General features: G+C 44.5%; 1 protein-coding gene across 1 annotated transcript; it reads left to right on the forward strand.

The window, feature by feature from the left end:
* Window positions 1-224: 224 nt before the first annotated feature.
* On the forward strand, window positions 225-15,853 carry LOC139168823 (regenerating islet-derived protein 4-like). Its single transcript, XM_070754549.1, has 5 exons — window positions 225-291; window positions 5,729-5,820; window positions 11,025-11,168; window positions 14,145-14,256; window positions 15,792-15,853. Exons 1-5 carry the CDS (start codon window positions 225-227, stop codon window positions 15,851-15,853), a joined length of 477 nt encoding a protein of 158 aa, XP_070610650.1.
* Window positions 15,854-25,177: the final 9,324 nt, after the last annotated feature.

A 25,177-nucleotide genomic window follows, 5' to 3' on the forward strand; every position in this document is an offset into this window, starting at 1 on the left:
GTTGCCATTCTATTCCCTTGTCCAGGTCATTGATGAAAATGTTGAAGAGCACAGGGCCCAGGATATTTTGGCGACACGATCTCTTTAGCCAGAGGTTTATTGTGTTGGCTTTATTAGCCACAGCTGCACATTGCTGGCTCATGTTTAGTTGATTATCCACCAAGACTCCGAGATCTCTCTCACAGATGCTGCTGCTGTTAAGTGACTTTGTGCTTTCTCCTCAGATGGGAGTGACCTCCTTCTTCCATGGCTACTTCTCTGTTCTTCTGATTGGCTCCCCCATTTTGCAAGGTACGTTGTGGCAGCTGGGCTCTGTGGAGATGCAAGCCCCCCCCCCCCTAACGTGGTAAGGTGCAAGCATCTTTCTGAAAAGGCAGCCCCCGTTTCACAGAAAGCAAGTTGCACACTGAGCTTACACACCGGGAAGCACAACTGACCCCCCCCCCCAAAAAAGGGTGACCCAACCTTGAGCCAGTCAGGATCAAACTGCTGGCAGTCGGCAGAGTTATCCTGCAATTCGGCATTCTAACCCCTGCGCCACCACAGTTCTAGTAGCAAGACAGGTAGCCCTCAACGTATGACCACAATGGGGACCAGAACTTCTGTTATTTATTTATTTATTATTTATTAGTTGGACTTGTATGCCGCCCCTCTCCGAAGACTCGGGGCGGCTCACAACAAGTAAAAACAGTCACAACAATCCAATTAATTAAAATATTTAACGATTTAAGAAAAAACCCATGTAATAGCAAACACACACACAAGCATACCATGTATAAATTAACATGCCCAGGGGAGATGTTTAGTTTCCCCATGTCTGACAGCAAAGGTAAGTCTTAAGGAGTTTTCGGAAGGCAGGAAGAGTAGGGGCAGTTCTAATCTCCGGGGGGAGTTGGTTCCAGAGAGCCGGCGCCGCCACAGAGAAGGCTCTTCCCCTGGGACCCGCCAACCGGCATTGTTTAGTTGACGGGACCCGGAGAAGGCCCACTCTGTGGGACGTAATCGGTCGCTGGGATTCGTGCGGCAGGAGGCGGTCTCGGAGATATTCTGGTCCGATGCCATGAAGGGCTTTAAAGGTCATAACCAACACTTTGAATTGTGACCGGAAATTGATTGGCAGCCAATGCAGACTGCGGAGTGATGGTGAAACATGGGCGTACCTAGGTAAGCCCATGACTGCTCTCGGAGCTGCATTCTGCACGATCTGAAGTTTCCGAACACTTTTCAAAGGTAGCCCCATGTAGAGAGCATTACAGTAGTCGAACCTCGAGGTGATGAGGGCATGAGTGACTGTGAGCAATGAGTCCCGGTCCAGATAGGGCCGCAACTGGTGCACCAGGCGAACCTGGGCAAACGCCCCCCTCGCCACAGCTGAGAGATGGTTTTCTAATGTGAGCTGTGGATCGAGGAGGACGCCCAAGTTGCGGACCCTCTCTGAGGGGGTCAATAATTCCCCCCCCCCAGGGTAATGGACGGACAGATGGAATTGTCCTTGGGAGGCAAAACCCACAGCCACTCCGTCTTATCCGGGTTGAGTTTGAGTCTGTTGACACCCATCCAGGCCCCAACAGCCTCCAGGCACCGGCACATCACTTCCACCGCTTCGTTGACTGGGCATGGGGTGGAGATGTAAAGCTGGGTATCATCGGCATATTGATGATACCTCACCCCATGTCCTTGGATGATCTCACCCAGCGGTTTCATGTAGATGTTAAATAGCAAGGGGGAGAGGACCGACCCCTGAGGCACCCCACAAGGGAGAGACCTCGGAGCCGACCTCTGACCCCCCACTAACACCGACTGCGACCGGCCAGAGAGGTAGGAGGAGAACCACTGAAGAACAGTGCCTCCCACCCCCAGCCCCTCCAACCGGCGCAGAAGGATACCATGGTCGATGGTATCGAAAGCCGCTGAGAGATCGAGGAGCACCAGGACAGAGGATAAACCCCTGTCCCGGGCCCGCCAGAGATCATCCATCAACGCGACCAAAGCAGTTTCCGTGCTGTAACCGGGCCTGAAACCCGACTGCTGGGGACCTAGATAATCAGCTTCTTCCAAGGACCGCTGGAGCTGGAGTGCCACCACCTTCTCGACAACCTTCCCCATAAAGGGAAGGTTGGAGACTGGACGATAGTTGTTAAGTACGGCTGGGTCCAAGGAGGGCTTCTTGAGGAGGGGGCGCACAAGCGCTTCTTTATAGAGTGTTGGAAAAACTCCCCTCCCCAAGGAAGCGTTGGTAATCTCCTGGGCCCAGCTCCGTGTCACCTCCCTGCTGGCCGAGACCAACCAGGAGGGACACGGATCCAGTAAGCAGGTGGCAGAACTCACAGCTCCGATGGCCTTGTCCACTTCATCAGGTGTCACCAGATCAAACTCTTCCAAGACAGGTGGACAAGTACGTGCCCCAGTCACCTCGACTGACTTATTCCATGAGTCATGTCTGATTATTATTATTTTTTCGTCCTGGCTGTTAAGTAAGCCACTGCAGTTGTTAACTGAATCTGACTTTGGCCATTGACTTTGCTGGTCAGAAACCAGCTGGGGAAATAACAAATGGAGATCACATGACCCCGGGATGTTGCAACCACAAAAAATACAAGGCAGTTGCCAAGAGCCCAATTAAGTCCAATAAATAAATAAATAAATAAATAAATAAATAAATAAATAAATAAATAAATAAATAAATAAATAAATAAATAAATAAATAAATAAATAAATAAATAAATAAATAAATAAATAAATAAATAAATAATTTTAATCACGTGACTGTGGGCATCAGTGATGGCCTGCTACCGGAACACAGAGGTGCTATGTTCCGGTAGTGGTTTCTGGAATGTTTGTGCAGCTGCTGCTCCTGATGTGCACACACACCCACCCACGGGAGATTTGGCTTCTGCAGATGTGCAGCAAGCGAAATATCACACTTGCACGAGTGAGATTTCAGTGATTTTTGATGATCCGCATGCGTGGAAGCCAAAATATCAGCAAAAATTGTTGAAATCTCACTCTTGTACTTGTCCTCACGTGAGATTTTGCTTGCTGTACATGCACAGAAGCCAAACTTCACTTCTGAGTGTGCGCATGTGCATCCTAACATGTTTTTGCTTCTCCGCATGCACAGGAAGCAAAACCTCACGAGGGGACGCATGCGTATGCGCAGAAGCAAAAAATCACCAAAATCTCTCTCGCACGCATGCCTCCTCATGCGCATGTGCAGAAGCAAAACACGCTGGGATGCGCACACGCACGCAGGAGAACAGCGCAACATTTGCTGGTGGTGTGCCGTCCTCAAACAAACCAGTAGCAACCCACTATGCAATCACTATTCCCTGAAACAGCCAGATTCTTGAGATGTTGGTTTACAGAATTGATCTGTCATTGAGATACACCCACCAAGACTTCATAATACATATTGCCAGTGGTGGGTTGCTCCAGATTCAACCCAGTTCTAAGAACTGGTAACGTCAGTGGCGGGAGGCCCTGCCTACCCATCCGGGATGCTTCTGCGCATGCGCAAGGGTGCACACAAATTGGTAGTAAAAGGTTTTAGAACCCACTACTATGCGTTGCTTCATTTTCATGGACCTCACCACCCCCAGCATATTCCTTGAGACTCATTTTGACGCCCTAAGTTCATCTCCTGTTGAACTCCAATTCCCAAGATTCCTGCTGGCCTCACCCTATGGACAGAATGATAGAGTCATAGAGCGGGAAGGGATCTTGGAGGTTAACATGGCTTAGGGCCAGACAATCTGCGAGATCGCCTTCTGCCGCATAGCTCCCAGTGACCAATAAGGGCCCACAGGTTTGGCCTTCTCCGGGTCCTGTCAGCTGGACAGAGTCAGTTGGTGGGGCCACGAGGAAGGGCCTTGCCTGTGGCGGTGCCAGCTCCCTGAAACCAGCTACCCCTTGAGGTCCATACTGTCCCCACCTACTGGCTTTCCAGAAAGCCGTGAAGACCTGGCTCTGCTGGCAGGCCTGGGGCCATTGATACCACTTAGATTCAGCCACAAAAAGGTATGAATGGCTTCTCTTTTATGGATGGGTCTTTTGTACCATTTTTAAATGTTGTACGCTGCCCAGATTTTGGAAGGAGTTGGGCGGCCTATAACTTTGATCACACAATCTATAACAAAGTTGCAAGGGAACTTGGAGGTCTTCTAGTCCAACCCCATGTTCAAGCAGGAGATCCTGTACTATTACATACTATCTACAGGACCTTCTCCTGCTGCATACCTCCCAGAGACCAATAAGATCACACAGGGTTGGCCTCCTGCTGATTCCGTCCACTAGGCAATGCAGCTTGGCGGGGCTGCGCCTCCTCTGTGGCTGCCCCGGCTCTATGGAACTTCCCCCTGATGTTCATGCTGCTCTCACCCTACTGGCCTTTCGAAAGACTACAAAGACCTGGCTTTGCCGGCAGGCCTGCGGGTGGGGGGCATGAACCTGACATCTGTCATGGTCAAATTACATTGAATGGTATGCATGTGTGTTGTCTGGATTGACTGTGTTATGGGATTTTATAGCTTTAGATGTTCATATTTGACTTCTATTTAATTGTATTTGTATCTTTTATATTATTGTAAGCCGCCCTGAATCCTTTGGGATTAGGTGACATAGAAGTCGAATAAAACAAACAAATAAACAAACAAACAAATAAATAAATCTATACTATACTATACTATACTGTACTGTACTATAGAATAGAATAGAATAGAATAGAATAGAATTTTATTGGCCAAGTGTGATTGGACACACAAGGAATTTGTCTTGGTGCAGATGCTCTCATCGTACATAAAATAAAATATACATTTGTCAAGAATCATGTGGTACGACACTTAATGATTGTCATAGGGGTCAAATAAGCAATGAAGAAGCAATATTAATAAAAATCTTAGGATACAAGCAACAAGTTACAGTCATACAGTCAACATGGGAGGAAATGGGTGAAAGGAATGATGAGAAAAACTAGTAGAATAGAAGTGCAGATTTAGTAGAAAGTCTGACAGTGTTGAGAGAATTATTTGTTTAGCAGAGTGATGGCGTTCGGAAAAAAACCTGTTCTTGTGTCTAGTTGTCTTGGTGTGCAGTGCTCTGTAGTGAAGCTTTGAGGGTAGGAGTTGAAACAGTTTGTGTCCAGGATGTGAGGGGTCAGTCGATATTTTCCCCGCCCTCTTTTTGACTCGTGCAGTATATACTATACTATACTATACTATACCACCCTATACTATACTATACTAATACTAATACTAATACTAATACTAATACTAATACTAATACTAATACTAATACTAATACTAATACTAATACTAATACTAATACTAATACTAATACTAATACTAATACTAATACTAATACTAATACTAATACTAATACTAATACTATACTACCCTATACTATACTCTTCCAGACAAACCTCCTTTTAAGTACCTCCAGTGATGAAGCAAGACATTCCACAGATTAATTGTTCCCACTGTCAGGAAATTTCTTCTAACTTCTAGGTTAGTTCTCTCCTGGATTAATTTCCATCCATTGCTTCTTATTCTGCCTTCCGGTGTTTTGGCGAGCCCCTCTCTTCTTTGTGGTAGCGCCGTGGATATTGGATATTTGACTGTGGTTGCCCTGGTTCTCCGCGTCTCCTCTGTCCACCTTTCCAACCTCTAAGATTTTGAAACCTTTCAGAAATTTCCATCTATCTTGAGTTGTTCCATTGTTCCGTTCTTTGCAGCATTTGGAATTAATTGCCCCGATGGTTGGATGTTCTATAGAAACCATTGCTATAAATTCTTTGAAGACTTTCTACCTTGGATTCAGGCAGAGGTAAGTGATGATTAGGTTGGAGAGCCAAGCTTGTCCTGCCCTCTGCTGCTTTGGAAAATTAATTGATCCCCTCCTTCCTCTTTGGGGCAGCTCCTCAAATACTGGAATACTGATAATATGTCACCCCAATCCTTCTTTTCTCTAGAACGGGGGCATCAAGCTCAAGGCCCAGTGGCTGGGTCCGGCCCATGGACTGAATTTGACCCACGGGTTATTTCAATCTTAAAATTCATAAAATTTCATAAAATCATAAATTTCTGATTTCATAAAATCATCTACCACAATGTCTTATCTGTCAATGATTTCTTCAGCCTCAGCTGCAACAAAACACGCACACACAATAGATTCAAACTCAATGTAAACCTCTCTAAACTCAACTGCAGAAAAGACGACTTTAGCAACAGAGTGACCAAAGCCTGGAATGTAGTGCCTGACCCTGTGGTTTCCTCCCCAAACCTCCAAACCTTTAACCTTAGACTGTCTCCCCATTCTAAGAGATCTGTAAGGGGCGTGCATAAGCGCACCAGTGTGCCTACCGTCTCTGTCTTACTGTCCTATTGTCCTCATTTATCCGTACCTATTTTGCTTTTGTTCATGTTCATACCCATACTTGCTATCTTGTACATGTTTTGACAATTAAAATAAATAAATAAATAAATAAATCTGGCCCACTGGGCCACCGTGGAAATAGCAAAGAAGGAATGGTGCTTCAGCCTGGCGCAAACCGACTGGACAATGATCTATTACCATTTCCATTGGCAGAGTGCTACAAGAGGCAATTGCAAGCCAAAAACATCTCCTGAAAAAAGGAGTCATAAAATTAAAATAAAGTGATGATAAATAGAAACAAGAAAATTAAAACCCAGAAAAAGCTAAAATAAATCCACTATGATTTAACGATCGTTCCAGTAAATTTGGTGTTGACTCATTGTTCTGACCTAGCTGTACAAACGCTTCAAACTCTCTGAAGTGAACTCAAAGATTCCTTTGTTAGGAGAACTAGGAGCCCCGGCAAAGTGTTTTTCTCTCAATGCAGGCTAATAAGTCCGTCCGGCAGAGAGATGGATAGTTGTCTGTCCCATCTATTCATCTCCCCCGCCCGCCTTTTATCCCCAGATCTAGGATGGGGCTTCACTAGCAGCAGTGGTTCTTCCATCCCAAGGACTGGCCCATAGGTTTCCACTGCTCTCCTCTCCTCTGCCTTGTTCATCCATGCATCAGGCACAGGACCCAGTTGTTCCTCCTCTTCCTCATCAACCACCTCCATACCTGGCGGCTGTTGACTCTCCATCTGAGTGCTGACGGATGGCCCAGGCTCCGTTGCTCTCCCTGTGTCTCTGACAGCTCCATTCCCTCTTCCCCCTCAGATCTGTCAGGTTGCTTTGATGCTGACCCTGACTCCCATGCCGCCACCTCCTCCTCCTCTGATTCGGCTGTTGGAGGGGCCAGTGGCTGACCCATCCATCCTCTGAAGACAAAACAATTTCACCAAAATGACAAGAGAGCCTTTGGAGCACCCTAAATGTAACAAATGAAAGAGAAAGTGACAAGGGATGCTCCTAATGGAACTGGAACATCAAGGATGATCAGACCAGGTGGACAAAGAGAAGCTTTTCTTCATACAGATCCCGATCAGGGCCTCTCAAACTCAGCAACTTGAAGATTGGTGGACTTCAATTCCCAGAAATCTACGAGGTTATGACCGGGACCATGGGTGCTATGAAAGAGGACATAAAGCGAATCGATGAACAAGTGGGAAGTCTTGATGATAAGATAGGAAAGTCCACAAGATCTTAACCCAAAATGAACAAAAAATACAGAAAATAGAAGAAACTAATGAAAGAATGGAAGCCCGCCTCCAGTTTGCAGAATCAAGAACTGAATATATAAATAAAAACTTGGAAGAGGCTATAATAAATGTAGAGCTTGAAAAATCAGCCTTCTTCCTGAGATTCCAAAATGTCGCGGAATCCAATGGTGAAGATTTACCACAAATCATGGCCGAGATCCTGGCAACCATCACTAACAAATCAACAGACGAAATGATACAACAAATTGATGAGATTTAAAGAATCTCATCAGGCTATGCAAGGAGAAACCAGCTACCAAGGGAAATACATATTAGGTTCATAAGACGTACCATCAGAGACATCCCACGCCGTGTCCAAGAGAAACGAAAGCCCTGTCAGATGCTCGCCAGCAAACTGAACAAAAATAAGATACTATTTAGATGGTTGGTTCCTGAAGGCATGCTTATTTCCATAACTGACCAAAAAACACAAGATCACCACACTGGACGAAGCAAAGGATTTTTACCACCACGTGATTAAAATCGTTGAAGAGCAGACAAAGACACTAAGGGAAAACCTACCCTTGAAGAGCTCAGTTCAGAGGACTACCTATCTGACAAAGACATAAGGCAGGTTGATAAAAGACAAGAATATGAGAGAAATGGGCCAACAACAAGAGCACAAGCAGAGGTGGGAGGAGACAAACGATAAGATACAAAAAACAAATCTACGCCATCAAGAAACAACCTTATTTTCCGTAAACATCAATGGTCTTAATGCTCCCACCAAAAGGAAAAAAAAATTTCATAAATTATTCAAACAAAAAGCCGACATAATATGTCTTCAAGAAACTCACATTCGAACCCAGGATGTCCATACTCTAACTTGTCCCGGCTTGGAGAAGTCTTCTCATCTTTAGCGAGTGTTAAAAAAAGAGGAATTGCCATCTATGTCAACCCTGAATTTACCTCCCGTTTAATTTACATTGACAATAACGTCCAAATATTAATTGTCCAAATTTCCACGGAAGCAAGAAAAATAAATGTAATAGCAATATATAAAACACCAGGTCCTAATGGCATCCCGGCAGAACTATACAAACACTTTGCAGAAGATCTACAAACTATACTCCTAAATCTCTTTAATGAGACACTTGAACATGCTAAACTCCCCATCTCATGGTGCGAAGCATATATAGCACTAATTCCAAAAGACGATAAAGATAGGACATGCATACAAAACTATCATCCGATTTCGCTATTAAACTCTGACTATAAAATATTTCCGTCGATCATAGCAGATAGATTTAAAAGGATCCTTAACAATATGATACATCAAGATCAGAATGGATTTTTGCCAGCAAGAAACATAGGGATAAATACTCAAATCATCTTAGATGCATTAGAGTATTACGACACAAATATAGATAAGCTAGTAGCTCTTACCTTTGTTGATCTTCATAAAGCCTTCAACAGTATATACTGGCAATTTTTCATCACCCAGTTGCGATATATGCAATTCGGCACGAATTTTGTAGAAATAATTAGATTCAAACTGCCAAGATACTGGTCAACAGTCAACAATGATATGACAAATAAAATAAGCATAGGGAGAGGTGTAAGACAAGGATGCCCCTTAGCTCCATTAATTTTTATAACCGCATTAGAAATCCTACTGAATAGCATAAGAGCAAACAGGGGAATACAGGGCATGAAAATTAAAAAAGAACACTTTAAAGTCCAAGCTTTCGCTGACGACATGGTATTTATAACGCAAGACCTGTTAAAATCAATAATAAACCTAATTGAAGAACTTGATAAATTTGGGAAGGTCACTGGCTTAAACATTAACAAAGAAAAAACAAAGATAATAATGAAAAACATGACTCCAAATCAAATAAACAAACTTGAAAAATTAACTAAACTTAAAACTACAAAGAAAATAAAATATTTAGGATTATGGATCACTGCCAAATGTAGCACAATCAAAAAGGACAATTATGATAAACTTGCCAACGACATAGACAAAGAATTTAATAAGTGGTCTAAACTTCCACTTTCGTTAATGGGTAAAATAGCAGCAAAACAAACATATTACCACGCTTTATGTATCTATTTCAGACTGCCCCAATTAAACTAAATCTTTTTTTGACAATCTTCATAAGAAATTCCAAAAATTTATTTGGGCCAAGAAAAAAGCAAGAATAAAAATCAAATCACCACAAGACCATCGCGCAAGAGGTGGATTTGGCGTTCCAAAGTTGGAACTATATTATAGGGCAGTAATTTTCAATTTAGCAAAGGAATGGATACGACTTACTAACCAATATTTATTAACATTGGAAGGGCACGACCTCTTGACTGGATAGCATGCCTTTCTATTAACAGAGACGCACGAAACACCTAAATATTTGAAACATCATTATATCCGGCGGGCACTAATTGATACTTGGCAAAATATAAAGAAAAACCATTATCCCTCAATTCCTAAATGGACATCCCTTATTGAACTTGCTACATACCCAAACGCCTGCGTGATGTAGCGGCAAATTATGTGTGCCGATCCCAGTAAAGTGGCCTTTTGCAATTGACAGATGGAGATTTTGTCAATTCCGATGGTTTTCAAATGTCTGCTGAGATCCTTTGGTACTGCACCCAGCGTGCCAAGTACCACTGGGACCACTTTCACGGGCTTATGCCAGAGTCGTTGCAGCTTGATTTTCAGATCTTCGTATTTCACTAATTTCTCTAGCTGCTTTTCCTCAATTCTGCTGTCTCCTGGGATTGCGATGTCGATGATCCACACTTTCTTTTTCTCCACAATTAAGATTTCTGGTGTGTTGTTTCAAAATTTGGTCAGTCTGAAGTTGGAAGTCCCACAGTAGTTTTGCTTGCTCATTTTCAGATTATTATTATTGTTGTTGTTGTTGTTATTATTATTATTATTATTATATACCATTCTATGTTGACTTCTTCCATTTCTTTCTCTTTGGTAGCTTCCAAGTCATAATCAAAGCTGGGAATAGGAATAGCAATAGCATTTAGATTTATGTACTGTGATTTACAGCCTTCTCTAAGTGGTTTACAGAGAGTAAGCCTATTGCCCTCAACAATCTGGGTCCTCATTTTACCCACCTTGGAAGGATGGAAGTCTGAGTCGACCTTGAGTCTACTGAGATTCGATCTGCCAAACTGCTGGCAGCCGGTGATCAGCAGAAGTAGCTTGCAGTACTGCACTCTAACCACTGCACCACCGAGGCCCTATGGAAGTCCTGTCTAAGCGGTTGGCATAAGGTTGGCCAACCCAGCCAGTGGATGTTGACGAAGCCTGCTAAAAGCTTGTGGAGAGGTGACCAATCTTCTTCCCTCCAGTTCTTCAGGGAGAAACCCTCCCCTTGTTTTTGGTCTCTTGCAGGTAGATTGCAAACTTTCTCAAAAAACCAGCTACCTTGTCTCTATCAGTGATGAAGAAGAGATGAGCCGAATAAAATCGTGGCTTCTTCCTATCCACATTTCACAGCCCATTTGGATCGGGCTGAACCGCCTCCAAGGAAGCAAGGTCAGTAGGGGCTGTTATGCCTGGCTGGGCCCAGCATGGGGTCAGTAATTCAAGGGGCTGCGAGTTCAGCTGCCACAAGAGCCTCTCAGAAAGGTCAGGGGGCAGCTGCAAAATGGTACTGATTTGCCCCCCATCAACAGCATTGTATACGTATACCATATTTTTTAATTGATTAAAATTAGTATTATTATTATTTATTGGATTTGTATGCTGCCCCTCTCCGCAGATTCGGGACGGCTAACAACAATGATAAAAAACAACATGTAACAATCCAATTTAATAAAACAACTAAAAATCCTTATTATAAAACCAAACATACACACAAACATACCATGCATAACTTGTAATGGCCTAGGGGAAGGAATATCCTAACTCCACCATGCCTGGCGACAAAGGTGGGTCTTGAGTAATTTGCGAAAGACAAGGAGGGTGGGGGCCGTTCTAATCTTTGGGGGGAGTTGATTCCAGAGGGCCAGGGCTGCCACAGAGAAGGCTCTTCCCCTGGGTCCCGCCAGCCAACATTGTTTGGTCGACGGGACCCGGAGAAGGCCAACTCTGTCGGACCTTATCGGCCGCTGGGATTCGTGCGGTAGAAGGCGGTTCTGGATGTATTCTGGCCCAATCTCACGTAACAGAAGCATAATAGTAGCTGGAACAGAGGACACTGTTATTATGTGACTTAGGCACTTCTTAACATTACTTACAATGGTTCTAATCATTTCTGTCCAAATCCCCAAAACCACAATGTAATACGTTTAATAAAAGTACTGTATTTTATTATGAAGTCCTCTCATACTCTCTCTCACACAACTTCCATAGAAGCTTTTCCATTTTTTTTCTCCTTGCAAAAACTTGCTATTGTTTTTCCACTGAGCGTATTAACAAAAGAGAAATAGAAACAACTACCGTATTTTGTTATAAAGCAAAAAGCCAAGGGAAAGTTATAATCAGGGGAAAACATCAGATTAATTATTACATTGCTAAATTGTTTCTCCCCGAACAAGACTAAAAAATCACAATAATTCAGCAACAAATCCACATTTCGTCGGGAACGACCCAACCTGAGGGTGCAACCCTCTACTACAGCTACAAGAGAATTATTTGTGGGAGGAGAAGAAGTCTCAAATTCATATATGTTTATCTTTTGTTTTTAATTTTCTTTTGTTAACATCTGATTGGCTATACAAGGTTTTCTTGGTTTATAGAAAAATGTATAAAGAAAGAAGGAAGCACTTTGGCATAATGGTTAATAAGTTAGAAATATAATTGGTGTTGTACTTTTTGAAGGAACATTAAGGAGGAAATTTAATTAAAAGAAAAATATGTAACTGAATGACAAAATTTTAAAAAAAACTTTTGCAACTTTCTTGATGATTGATATTAGTTACTAACAAAATACCGCACTTTATTCATGGAAAATTAGATGGTACACTGTATTGTTTGAATGTATGTCCCTCCATTAATTTCATTCTTCCTTCCTTCCTTCCTTCCTTCCTTCCTTCCTTCCTTCCTTCCTTCCTTCCTTCCTTCCTTCCTTCCTTGTTCCCTCTATTTCTCCTCCCTCCCTTTCTTTCTCTTTTTCTTCCTCTCCTTTTTTCTCTCTTTCTCTCTCTCTTCCTCCCTTTCTCTCTCCCTCTCTTTCTCCCCCCTCTCTCTTTTTCTCTATATATTTTTTCTCTTTCTCTCTTCCTTCCTTCCTCTCTCTTGCCCACGTTCCCGCTCGCTCGGCTGTGCTCACTCTCGGCGATGATCAGGAGGGCAGCTCTGCCCTTTCGGTTTAACATTAACCACACTTTCACAGAGAGAAAAATCTCTGTGGTAGTGTGGTTAATATTAAATCAAAAGGGCAGAGCTGCTCTCCTGGTCATTGCTGAGAGTGAGCGCAGCCGGGCACCCTGGCAGAAGAAAGCAGGCTGCTTTAGCCTACCTCACTCTCAGCTGGCTGGCTCGCTCTTTCCGATCCGATGCTGCCTGGACTCAGCGAAGCCAGCCGGAAGTGCCTAATGGGTGCCACCATCTTGATTGGGATGGCAACCATACAGGGCCAAACTTCCTCTTTGCGATCTTAGTGATCGCAGCCAGGAAAAGGTGGGCGAGCGAGCGAGTGAGCAAGCGATCCAGGACAGTGCGGCTTTGCTGATGGCTGCGCGGGGCGCGCACCTGCGCAGCTTATAGGGAACATTGGACAGGACCCATCCTCTCTATCTAACTCACACACCCTATCTAGCAACCCCCACCTGACTCTAACCACTGCGCCACCCCAGCTCATAAGCAGACCAAAAAAATAAACAAAAAGAACAAGGGAGATATTTCCTGAATATTTTGATCCAAAATGTTTTTGAAAGTTGATAAAGTACAAATTCCCTGCAATGAACATTCAATAAAGCATCATTCAAATAGAAACACTTTCATCATTCAGAGGCAGTTGCTGTATTTCCTTATGGAAAAGCTGATAAAAGAGCTAAATAGATCAAAAGGGGGGAAATAAATCAGCACCAGCCAATTAACATTTAAAGACAACCATCTGTCTGAAGCAGTGTAGGGTCTCCTGCCTAAGCAGGGGGTTGGACTAGAAGACCTCCAAGGTCCCTTCCAACTCTGTTGTTGTTGTTATGGAAAACAAAACAAACATTCAGAAGGTGAAGCCTGGGCTTTTTAACCTTCACCTTCTGAATGTTTGTTTTGCTTTGTTTGCAAGAATGTTTGACAGACAGGAAGGTTGCACCAGTCAAACAACCACAACTATCCAAAATTCATCTTAGGTCCCCATTCAATTAATGCAAGACCGCCAGAGAGCCAGCTCTGGCAGCAAAAACAGATGGCCATGGGGAGGAGAAGAAATACTTCCTTCCCCATAGCATCTCGGGGAAGAGTCTCCCCCAAGGCCACTTTTGAGCCCAGACCATTCCCTGATTCTGGGGGCCAGAGAGGCCACTGAAGGCATCACAATTTTCTCCCCACCTTTGTTCTTTGCAGCGTCGTTGGCGATGGACAAATATGTCTACTTCAATTTACAGAAACTGGAAAAACTCAAAAAGGGCCAATAATAACGAGGAGAAGAACTGCGCCATGATGGTCTTCCATAAAGGTAAGGCCACTTCTCCGAGGAGTGAAAGCGCTTGGGTCTTGCACACAGGTGGCCATGCCCCCTCTCAGAATCCCTAGCCATTCTCTGGTCCTGAAGCCTGAAAATAAAATAAAAAAAGAATTAGGGTGGTTGCAGCCATTCCTAAACATTCAGAGTGGGCTGGTTCAGACAAGGACATTTTAAAGGGAGGGAATTGTGTGGGATGGTGCTTGCTTTTGAAGTGGGTTCAGAACCTGTTCTGTCAGGCTCTCTGGTACACTCCTCCCACAAATTCACAGGTAAAAATTTCAGACACACACACAAGTTTGAAAATTCAAAACAATGTTCTTTATAATGAAAATTCCCTTAACCTAAGCCCTCTTTTGGTCTAGCAAAGAGCACTGGTCTCCAAACAAACTGGTAATTTGTACAAGTCCCTTATCAGTTCTGAGATACTTAGCTTGCAGCTGTGAGGCAATTCACAGTCCTTCTTCTTTCACAAAGTGAAACACACTTTGCTCTGGTTTAGTTTCAAAGCGGGGAAAAATCAGCACACAAAAGGTCAAAGTTAGCAAAGCAGTCAGGAAACACAACGATCAGATAATCCTCCACAATGGCCAAACCCACAGGATGCTATTTATAGCAGCCTCACTAATGACCACAGCCCCACCCAACCACAGGTGGCCTCATTTTCTTTGATAATAATCTCCCAGTTGTTGCTGCCTATGCATCGCTCCCCGCATGCGTGGCTGTATCATTAATTCTTGTTCCGAATTCAAGGAGGAGCTAGATAATTATTCTCCTTCTGAGCTGTCTGCCCCACTCTCCTCCTCCCTGTCACTCATGTCTTCTTGGTCAGAGGAGCCTTCATCAGCAGATTCCACCGGAGGCAAAACAGGCCTGCAGCATGTGGATGTCTCCCCCACATCCACAGTCCTTGGGGCAGGAGCTGGGCCAGAGCTCACCACAACACCCAGTCACTACTTCAGTCTGCAGTGCTTAGTCACAAACATTAAAACAACCCATCCTTGATGAAATAGACAGAAAATACGGCAAAGCTTCAGAATGCCAGGGGAGCTAAAGGCAACATATTTTTACAACCAACCAGAGAAGAAAGAGATGTGTCCAACTCAACCTCTTTTCTTAGGAAAATGCAATAAATAGTCTAAGATTAGGCTTCGTAGGAAAGCAAGACGTCTACTCCTTAAATAAATGTGTGTGTGTGTGTGTGTGTGTGTGTGTGTGTGTGAAGGCTGTATTTTCCATCTTGCTGGGTTTCCACCATTTGGGAATGTAGTATTCCTTGTGTAGGTCTAGGGTCATATGGTTGGGCAAGCCCAGGTATGACCCAATGCCACACATTAATGCTCCGTTCACATTAAGCTGTTAGCATAAGTTAGCATGGGTGTTGAACCCTAGGCTTTACAAACATGGACCTCTGGGTAGGCCTGAGAAAATTCTAGCCTGGGGAAATTCTAGCGTCTAAAATTGGGAAGAAAGTAGGAATGAACAATTAGGAAAGTCTGACTAACCTCCCCACCGCCCTCTTCTTCTAGGTGAACTGAAGTGGTATGCTGAAAATTGTGCCCTTCCACTCAACTACGTATGTCAATTGTGACCCAAAGCTCTGCAGCTGTTCTTCAAATGGCAGTGACTTGAATTGTAGTGTGTGTTTTTTTCATGGTGGACCAGGCCTTCCAGTTCAATCCACATTTATTATTATTATTTATTAGACTTGTATGCCGCCCCTCTCCGGGGACCTATTATAGACTCATTATTGCAGCTCCATTATAGATCTGATTTTCTTCTTGGCTGTGATACCATTGAATAAACACCCTTCCAAATAATACTCATGACTCTGAGTTTGCCTCTTTGGAGAAGGTGTACCAACCAAGCAGGTAGATATCTAAGGCTTCCTCAAGGAAAACAATTGCAGACATGACTCAGATGGGAGGAAGGGTTTCCTTTGACAGAAGGTGGGGCCCTGCGAAAATGGAGCTGCCCGCACAATTCCACATGATTGACAAGGGGGCACGTGCGTAAGCTCAGGATTCAGCCTCTGCGCATGTGCCGGAAGCCAAATCTCATGTGAGGACATGAGCGCATGAGAGATTTTGGTGATTTTTGCCAATTTTTTGCTTCCAGGCATGCATGGTCACCAGGAGCGTTTTGGTAGCGCCGGTGAAGAGGAACCCCCGCCTGGACTTAAGCATAGCTCATAAAATTATCTGCTACAATGTCCTTCCTGTCAACAACTCCTTCAGCTTCAACCACAATACATGAGGACACAACAGATACAAACTCAAAGTGAACTGGTCCAAACTTGACTGTAGAAAATACGACTTTAGCAACAGCAACAGAGTGGTTAATGCCTGGAACTCACTACCTGACTCTGCGGTTTTGTTGCCAAACCCCAAAAACTTTACCCTTAGACTGTCCTCTGTTGACCTCACCTGATTCCTAAGATGTCAGTAAGGCATGTACATAAGCGCACCACTGTGCCTACCGTCCCTGTCCAATTGTTGCCTCTTATCTCCACCCATCTCATGTATATAAAGAACGTTATATCTATGTGTACTACCAATACATACTTGACTAAATAAATAAATAAATAAATAAATCCCCCATGCTATCTATCCCTCCTGCCCCTTGTGCCCAATTTTGGGCCTAGTAGGCCTCCCTGAAGCCTCTGGAGGCTGGAAATGACCCATTTCGAGACTTCTGGTAGGCCCATTTCTCACCGTCCCCAGGCTCTAGAGAAGTGATTTTCAACCTTTTTTGAGCCGCGGCACATTTTTTATATTTACAAAATCCTGGGGCACGCCACCAACCAAAATGACACAAAATGACACTCTATCATAGTACATATTATACATTATTATTATTATTATTATTGTTGTTGTTGTTATTATTATTTAGATTTGTATGCCGCCTCTCCCTGAAGACTTGGGGCGGCTAACAACAATATAAAAAGACAATGTAAACAAATCTAATATTAAAAACAATCTAAAAAACCCCAATTTTAAAAACCACTCATACATACAAGCATACCATGTATAAATTCTATAAGCCTAGGGGGAAGAGAAATTTAAATTCCCCCATGCCTGACGACAGAGGTGTGTTTTAAGGAGCTTGCGAAAGGCAAGGAGTGTGGGGCAGTGTTCCCTCTAATTTTTTGGGGGGTGGGCGGAAAAGTATAGTGTCTGAGCGGCAGTCCCTTCGGGACTGGGCGGCACAGAAATAATAATAAAATTTCCCTCTCGGCTTCTGGGCAGGTTTGGAAAACTCTGAGTTGATGATGATTTTTAAGTGAGCGATTGCTCACTGCTCAGCTTAGAGGGAACTATGGTGTGGGGGCAACTCTGATATCTGGGGGGAGCTGGTTCCGGAGGGTCGGGGCCGCCACAGAGAAGGCTCTTCTCCTGGGTCCTGCCAAACGACATTGTTTAGTCGACGGGACCCGGAGAAGGCCAACTCTGTGGGACCTAACCGTTCACTGGGATTCGTGCGGCAGAAGGTGGTCCCGGAGATATTCTGGTCCGATGCCATGCACATATAGTTAATAATATAGTTTCGAAATATATTTGTACTCAGTTTGAAACCTGGGCCTGCTTCGATGAACACAAAAGGGAGATCCTGGCAGGAACAGTAGTTTGGGGACCCATGTTTAATTTCCACACGGCACACCTGACCATGTCTCACGGCACACTAGTGTGCCACGGCACACTGTTTGAAAAACACTGCTCTAGAGGCTTTCTTGGAGCCTGGGGAGGGCAAAAAAGGGCCTTCCCCATCACTCCGGAAGGTCCTCAGAGGCCTGAAACAGCCTGTTTCCCAACTTCTGGTGGACCCAATAAGCCCATTTTTCGCCTTCCTCAGGCTCCAGTGTCAGTACCACTTTATACTGTGCTGGTAAGGGCACACTTGGAATACTACCTCCAGTTTGGTCACCAGGATACAAAAAAAGATGTTGAGACTCTAGAAAGAATTCAGGGAAGAGGTACAAAGATTAGGGGTAAGGTAAACATTCCCCTTGCACATACGTGCTAGATGTTCCCAACTCTAGGGGACAGTCCTCACCTCTGTTTCAAAGCCGAAGAGCCAGCACTGTCTGAAGACGTCTCTGTGGTCATGTGACTGGCATGACTAAACACCAAAGGTGCATGGAACACTGTTACCTTCCCACCCATTTTTTCACTTGCATTTTTACATACAGTGGCACCTCTACTTAGGAACTTAATTCGTGACCAGGTTCTTAAGTGGAAAAGTTTGTAAGTAGAAGCCATTTTTCCCATAGGAATCAATGTAAAAGCAAATAATGCATGCAAACCCATTAGGAAAGAAATAAAAGCTCAGAATTTGGGGGGGGGAGGGAGGAGGAGGAAGAAGTGGAGGAGGAGGAGAGTCGCTGCCGAAGGAAGAAGGTGAGGAGAGAGGAATAAAAAAAAATCCAAAACTTTAAGGCTTAAAAAAAAAGAGGGATTCTGAGGCAGTGAGGAGCATGCGCCTTCCATACACCCAGCACGAGGCAGCCTCCCATATACTGCGCCAGAGAGAGAAACCCAGGTGGGCGAGAGGGGGAAACCTCCCATTCCTATGCTACCTGCTTCCTCTTCCTTCCCATGCTGAAGGGCTCCCCTCTCCTCTTGCTCGCTTTGTAGCCTGTGTCTTTCCTTCACTGTGGTGACTCCTTGGTTGGGCTGAAGCCGAGTTGATCCGGACGGGCAAAGCGCCCCCTTTTGCCTCTCTTCGCCCAGACGCTCCAGGAGGCAACCTTGCGCCGGGTGCATGGGAGGCAGTGCAAGGGAGCCACCACAGCAAAGTGCTTTATTCCCTCTCCAAGTGCCCAGAGAAAGGAAAAGCTTTGTTTGCTCTGGACTGCCAAAGCTTCCTTAAGTGCCACCGAAAGGCTCCTCTGGCAGCCCAGAAAAGTCCAAGATGGCCGGGATTAAAGGGGGAATGGCAGGAAGCTGGCCGGGCCTTTGTGCCACTGTCAAATTTCCTGGAAAATTTTTCCAGGCTCAGGTTCTTAAGTAGAAAATGGTTCTTAAAAAGAGGCAAAAAAATCTTAAAAACCGATTCTTATCTAGAAAAGTTCTTAAGTAGAGGCATTCTTAGGTAGAGGTACCATTGTATTTCCAAACTGCTAGATTGGCAGAAGCTGGGATAAGTAACAGGAGCTCAATGCATTACACAGCGCTAGGGATTCAAACCGCTGAATTGCCGACCTTTATGATCGAAAAGCTCAGCGTCTTAGCCACTGAGCCACCACATCCTTTTAAGATTTGGGGACTGGAGACTAAAACAAATGAAGAACTCGGTATGTTAAATCCAATGAAGGACTAACGGTGACATGATAACAGATTCAGGAACAGGTGTAAATGATGCACAAACTTGAATTGAGCAAAGCCCCTTCGAGTTACCTGTTCCTCAAGCAGGAGTTGTGAGTCACTCTAGGAGGACCCTCAGACCAGCAATAGCAATAGCACAGAGTCTCCTTGTTCATTGCATCAGTGACATTATCCACCCACCCTCTGCTGTCCTCTTCTCAGGTGCCTCCCATTTGCCCAACATCAGGTCTTTTCCAAGGAATCCTCTCTTCTCATTAGATGGCCAAAGTATTTGAGCTTCAGCTACATTATCTGTGCTCCCAAAGAACAGTCAGGGTTGCTTTCCTAGAGGATTGAATGATTGGATCGCCCTGCAATCCAAGGGATTTTCAAAAGTCTTCCCAGCACAACAACTTGAAAGCAACAGCAGTAGGAGTTATTGTTGTGAGTGGTGCTCGGACAACTCTGGTAATGATAGATTCTGAGGATCAGCCAGGCCCATTTTGGTACCCTGGGCCAGTGGTTTTGCCAGCTGATGCAGAGAGTGACAGTGAGGGAGAGATAGACTTGGATGAACCTGAAGGACCACCAGAAGGGGCAGATATGTCAATGACAGTAGGGTCTGACTTAGAGGAAGAGGAGGAGGAAAACCATCACTCATGCCCTCATCACCTCAAGGCTCGACTACTGTAACGCTCTCTACATGGGGCTACCTTTGAAAAGTGTTCGGAAACTCCAGATCGTGCAGAATGCAGCTGCGAGAGCAATCATGGGCTTTCCCAAAAATGCCCATGTCACACCAACACTCTGCAGTCTGCATTGGTTGCCAATCAGTTTCCGGTCACAATTCAAAGTGTTGGATATGACCTATAAAGCCCTTCATGGCACCGGACCAGAATATCTCCGGGACCGCCTTCTGCTGCACGAATCCCAGCGACCGGTTAGGTCCCACAGAGTTGGCCTTCTCCAGGTCCCGTCAACTAAACAATGTCATTTGGCGAGACCCAGGAGAAGAGCCTTCTCTGTGGCGGCCCCGGCCCTCTGGAACCAACATGCTGTCTAGATTTCTCATAGCTTTCTTCCCAAGGCACAAGCATCTCTTAATCTCATGGCTACAGTGGCTTTCTGCAGTGAGTTTTGAGCCCAAGCGTATAAAATCTGTCACTATTTCCATTTCTTCTATTTCTATTTGCCAGGAGGTGATGGGATCAGATGCCACAATCTTATTTTATTTATTTATTATTTTATTTATTTATTATTTAGATTTGTATGCCGCCCCTCTCCGCAGACTCGGGGCGGCTCACAGCAAGATACAGCAAATCATGACAAATCCAAATAAATTTAAAATATTTAAAAAGATTTAAAAAGAACCACATTTATTAACAAACACACACACAAACATACCATGCATAAATTGTACATGCCCGGGGGAGGTGTTTCAGTTCCCCCATGCCTGACGGCAAAGGTGGGTTTTAAGGAGTTTACGGAAGGCAGGGAGAGTAGGGGCAGTTCTAATCTCCGGGGGGAGTTGGTTCCAGAGAGTCGGGGCCGCCGCAGAGAAGGCTCTTCCCCTGGGGCCCGCCAACCGACATTGTTTAGTTGACGGGACCCGGAGAAGGCCCACTCTGTGGGACCTAATCGGTCACTGGGATTCATGCAGCAGAAGGTGGTCTCGGAGATATTCCCCCCCTCGCCCCCCAATGCTGAGTTTCAAGCCAACTTTTGCACTCTCACACTCATCAAGAGGCTCCTTAGTTCTTCTTCAATTTCTACCATTAGACTTTTTTAAACTAGTGGCTTCTTTTCCAGGAAAGGGCTTCTGAAACAAAGGGGGTCTTCATGGATATTAAGCAGAACATATGGACAACCTGCAACTCCATGTTCAGGTTCAACTTCATGCAGGACTACAATGTGCTACCCATTGAAGCCAGAAGCAGATCAAGGGGAGATATTCCTCTTTAGGGGCATCAACGGCATTGTTTGTGAAATGAGCCTGAATTAGTGGATCAGAAATAATGGGTACAATTTCTGGCTTCAGAGATTTCACTTAATGCTGCCTGGAGATAAGATCTGCACAGCAGTGAACCATGTCTCCCATGGATCAATGTTCTATTTAGGAGAATTAAGGAGAAATTTCCTGAGAGTTAAAACAAATAATCACTGATTGGACAACCACTTGTCTGAAATGGTCTAGGGTTTCTTGAGAAAGGGTTGGACTAGAAGACCTCCAAGGTCTCTTCCAACTATGTTATATTCTGTTATTCTTCAGAAATTGATAGATGGGAGATACTAAGCCTCACTTTTTCCATTCCAGAATGAATATTATTCCCAGATCAGGTTATATTGTGAGATAAATTCTCCAGTACTGGAAAATATCTGGAAATACAGTGATACCTTGTCTTACGAACCCCTCGTCATACAAACTTTTTGAGATACGAACCCAGGGTTTAAGATTTTTTTGCCTCTTCTTCTGAACTATTTTAACCTTACGAACCTGCCGCCACTGCTGGGATGCCCTGCCTCCGGACTTCCGTTGCCAGCCGAAGCACCCGTTTTCACGCTGGTGGGATTCCCCTGAGGCTCCCTTCCATGGGAAACCCCACCTCTGGACTTCCGTGTTTTTGCGATGCTGCAGGGGAATCCCAGCATCGCAAAAACGGGCGCTTTGCTAGCAATGGAAGTCTGGAGGTGGGGTTTCCCAGTGAGGGAAACCTCAGCAAAATTGCAGCATTTGTGATGCTGCAATTTCGCTGAGGCTGGGGTGGGTTGCTATCCGAACAGAGGGGAACGCAGTGGGGTAGCAAAAATGGAGCTCTACCCCAGAGCACCCAATTTGCACTGAAAGATGTTGAAAGAAAGTGTAGGGCGTCCTGCGTAAGTCACACCCACAGTGTGATAGTAAAAATATTGGTAGCCCTTCACTGGGTGTCAGTCATTGTTTTGAACCATCTTTAAATGACTTATCGTTTCTGGAGGACCGGACTGTTTTGGACCAGCAATATTTTGGGCTTCTAAGATACCCGAGGTATTAGAGCAGCTTGTCAAAACCTTTTATAATATACACCACAGGTAACCCTCCATTTAATGACAATTCAATGTTACGACAGCCCTGAAAATAGTGATGTATGGACGTTTTTCACACTGAACAACCCTAGCAGCATTCCCATGTTCCCTGGATCAAAAGTCACAGGTTTTGTCAAGTGGCTCACATTTATAACGGTTGTCATGTTCTGGGATTTGTGATCCTCTTTTGCAGCCTTCTGATGAATGAACCACATGAAAGTGCATGGGGACCCAAAATTCACTTAGCAACCATATTATTAACACTTGCAGTGATTCCTTTAAGAACTATGGGGAGAAAGGTTCTAAATGGGGCAAAACTCACTTAACGGATTTCCTGACAGTGAGAACAATTAACCAATGGAATGATTTGTTTCCAGGAGTTGTGGGTGCTCCATCACTAGAGGTTTTCAAGAAGAGATGGGACAACCATTTGTCTGAGGTCCCTTTCAACTCTGTTGTTCTATTAAAGAAACAGCTACAACAACCAGTGATCAAGAGAAGGTGCAAAAAAGAGCAACCAAGATGATTAAGGGACTGGAAACCAAGACTTACGAAGAGAGACTGAGGGAACTGGGCATGGATATTCTAGAGAAAAGGAGGGCCAGAGCGGACATGATAGCAGTCTACAAGTATGCGAGGGGTTGCCACAGAGAGGAGGGGGTCACTTTATTCTCCAGGGCACCAGAGGGCCGGACGAGGAACAATGGTTGGGAGCTGACCAAGGAGAGATTCAACATGGAGATAAGGAGGAACTTCCTGATGGTCAGAGCGATCAACCAATGGAACAACCTACCAGTGGACGTTGTGAACTCCAACACTCTGGACATTTTTAAGAGAAGATTGAACTGCCACTTGACTGGGTTCCTGCTTGGGCAGGGGGTTGAACTCGATGGCCTTCATGGTCCCTTTCAACTCTATCAATCAATCAATCAATCAATCAATCAATCAATAAAGTGTCCTTCCAAAGTGAGATGAAAGCATTTGAGGAGTAGAGAGGCTGAAGACACAAAGTTCATCCAAATGAAACTAATTTCTTCAGGAAATTCATATCATAGTACAAAACATGGGACGCTTCCTTCTACCTGCTGAATCATGGAGATATTTCTTCTTGAAATAAAACTACTGGACAAGGAAGTCATAGATATAATGACTGATATTCTTGGTCAATTGATCAGCAATGAACTGAAGAAGAGACAATTCCCAATTCCCATTCTTTCTCCCTGCAGCTAGGAATGCTGGGAGTGTCCATCCCAATGCCTTGGGATGACACAGGTCTGAAGGCTGATGCAGTATCATAAAGATGAATGCCCAAGATTTAACAAGGAACAGGTCCTTTCTCTTTGAAGCCCCCTTTAAAGAAGTCTGGTGGAAATGTGGTTTGAAGGCTGGAAGGGACCTTGGGGGTCCTAGTAACAGAGCCTCCTGACCAAGGCAGGGTCTTTATACCAACCTGGGCAAATGGTTGTCTAATCTTGAGAACCTCCAGTAATCTTTCTCAGTGCCAGGAAATCTCTCCTTCCTTCTAGTTTGGTTTGGGGACAAAACATTTTTAAAGCGGGGGAAAAGGCCTAAGAAAGCTCAGTTGCTTTTTTGGAAAAAGCACTTTTAGGACACAAGCAACCAGGGCATAGAAAAATTCAAGGAAGTATTGCAAGACCAGAAGACGTGGAGAGACCTGGCACATAGATTCATCAAGAGTCGAACATGGCTGAATGTAACAGCATCATCATCATTTTCAGTTAAGCAACTGAAACATCCATTGTGTTTTTTGAGACCTTCAGGGATGTCTTGAAACCACTAGATCAGGGGTGTCAAATTTGTCACATTGTCATGAGATGTATCATGACTCCCCCCCTTTGCTAAACTGGGGGTGGGTGTGAGTTTGATACCCCTGCATTAGATTGCATGAGTTTAACAATTTCTCACTAACTGGAGATGTTCACGTTTCTTGGGTTCCTTGGTACTTTCTGAACTTGGTTGTTTACTTGCAGACAAGATTCAACTAGGGAACATCATCAGTGCTAGAAGGAAGTGAGATTTATTCTCTCTTTATATTCTAGAGACTTGCCTGGTGGTGTGGGTGGGAGCATTCTTGGTGGTTCTCTGATTTAGGCTATTATTATTATTTTTATTATTGTTATTTATTAGATTTGTATGCCGCCCCTCTCCGTAGACTCGGGGCGGCTCACAACAACAATAAAACAATTCATGACAAATCTAATAATTTAAAAACATTAAAACCCCATTATTAAAGCAGACATACACACAAACATACCATACATAAATTGTATAGGCCTGGGGGAGATGTCTCAATTCCCCCATGCCTGATGGCAGAGGTGGGTTTTAAGGAGTTTACGAAAGGCAAGGAGGGTGGGGGCAGTTCTAATCTCTGGGGGGGAGCTGGTTCCAGAGAGTCGGGGCCGCCACAGAGAAGCCTCTTCCCCTGGGGGCTGCCAAACAACATTGTTTAGTTGACGGGACCCGGAGAAGGCCAACTCTGTGGGACCTAATCGGTCACTGGGATTCGTGCAGCAGAAGGTGGTCCCGGA

The sequence above is a fragment of the Erythrolamprus reginae genome, chromosome 6 (genome assembly GCF_031021105.1).
Source record: "Erythrolamprus reginae isolate rEryReg1 chromosome 6, rEryReg1.hap1, whole genome shotgun sequence".
NCBI lineage: Eukaryota > Metazoa > Chordata > Lepidosauria > Squamata > Dipsadidae > Erythrolamprus > Erythrolamprus reginae.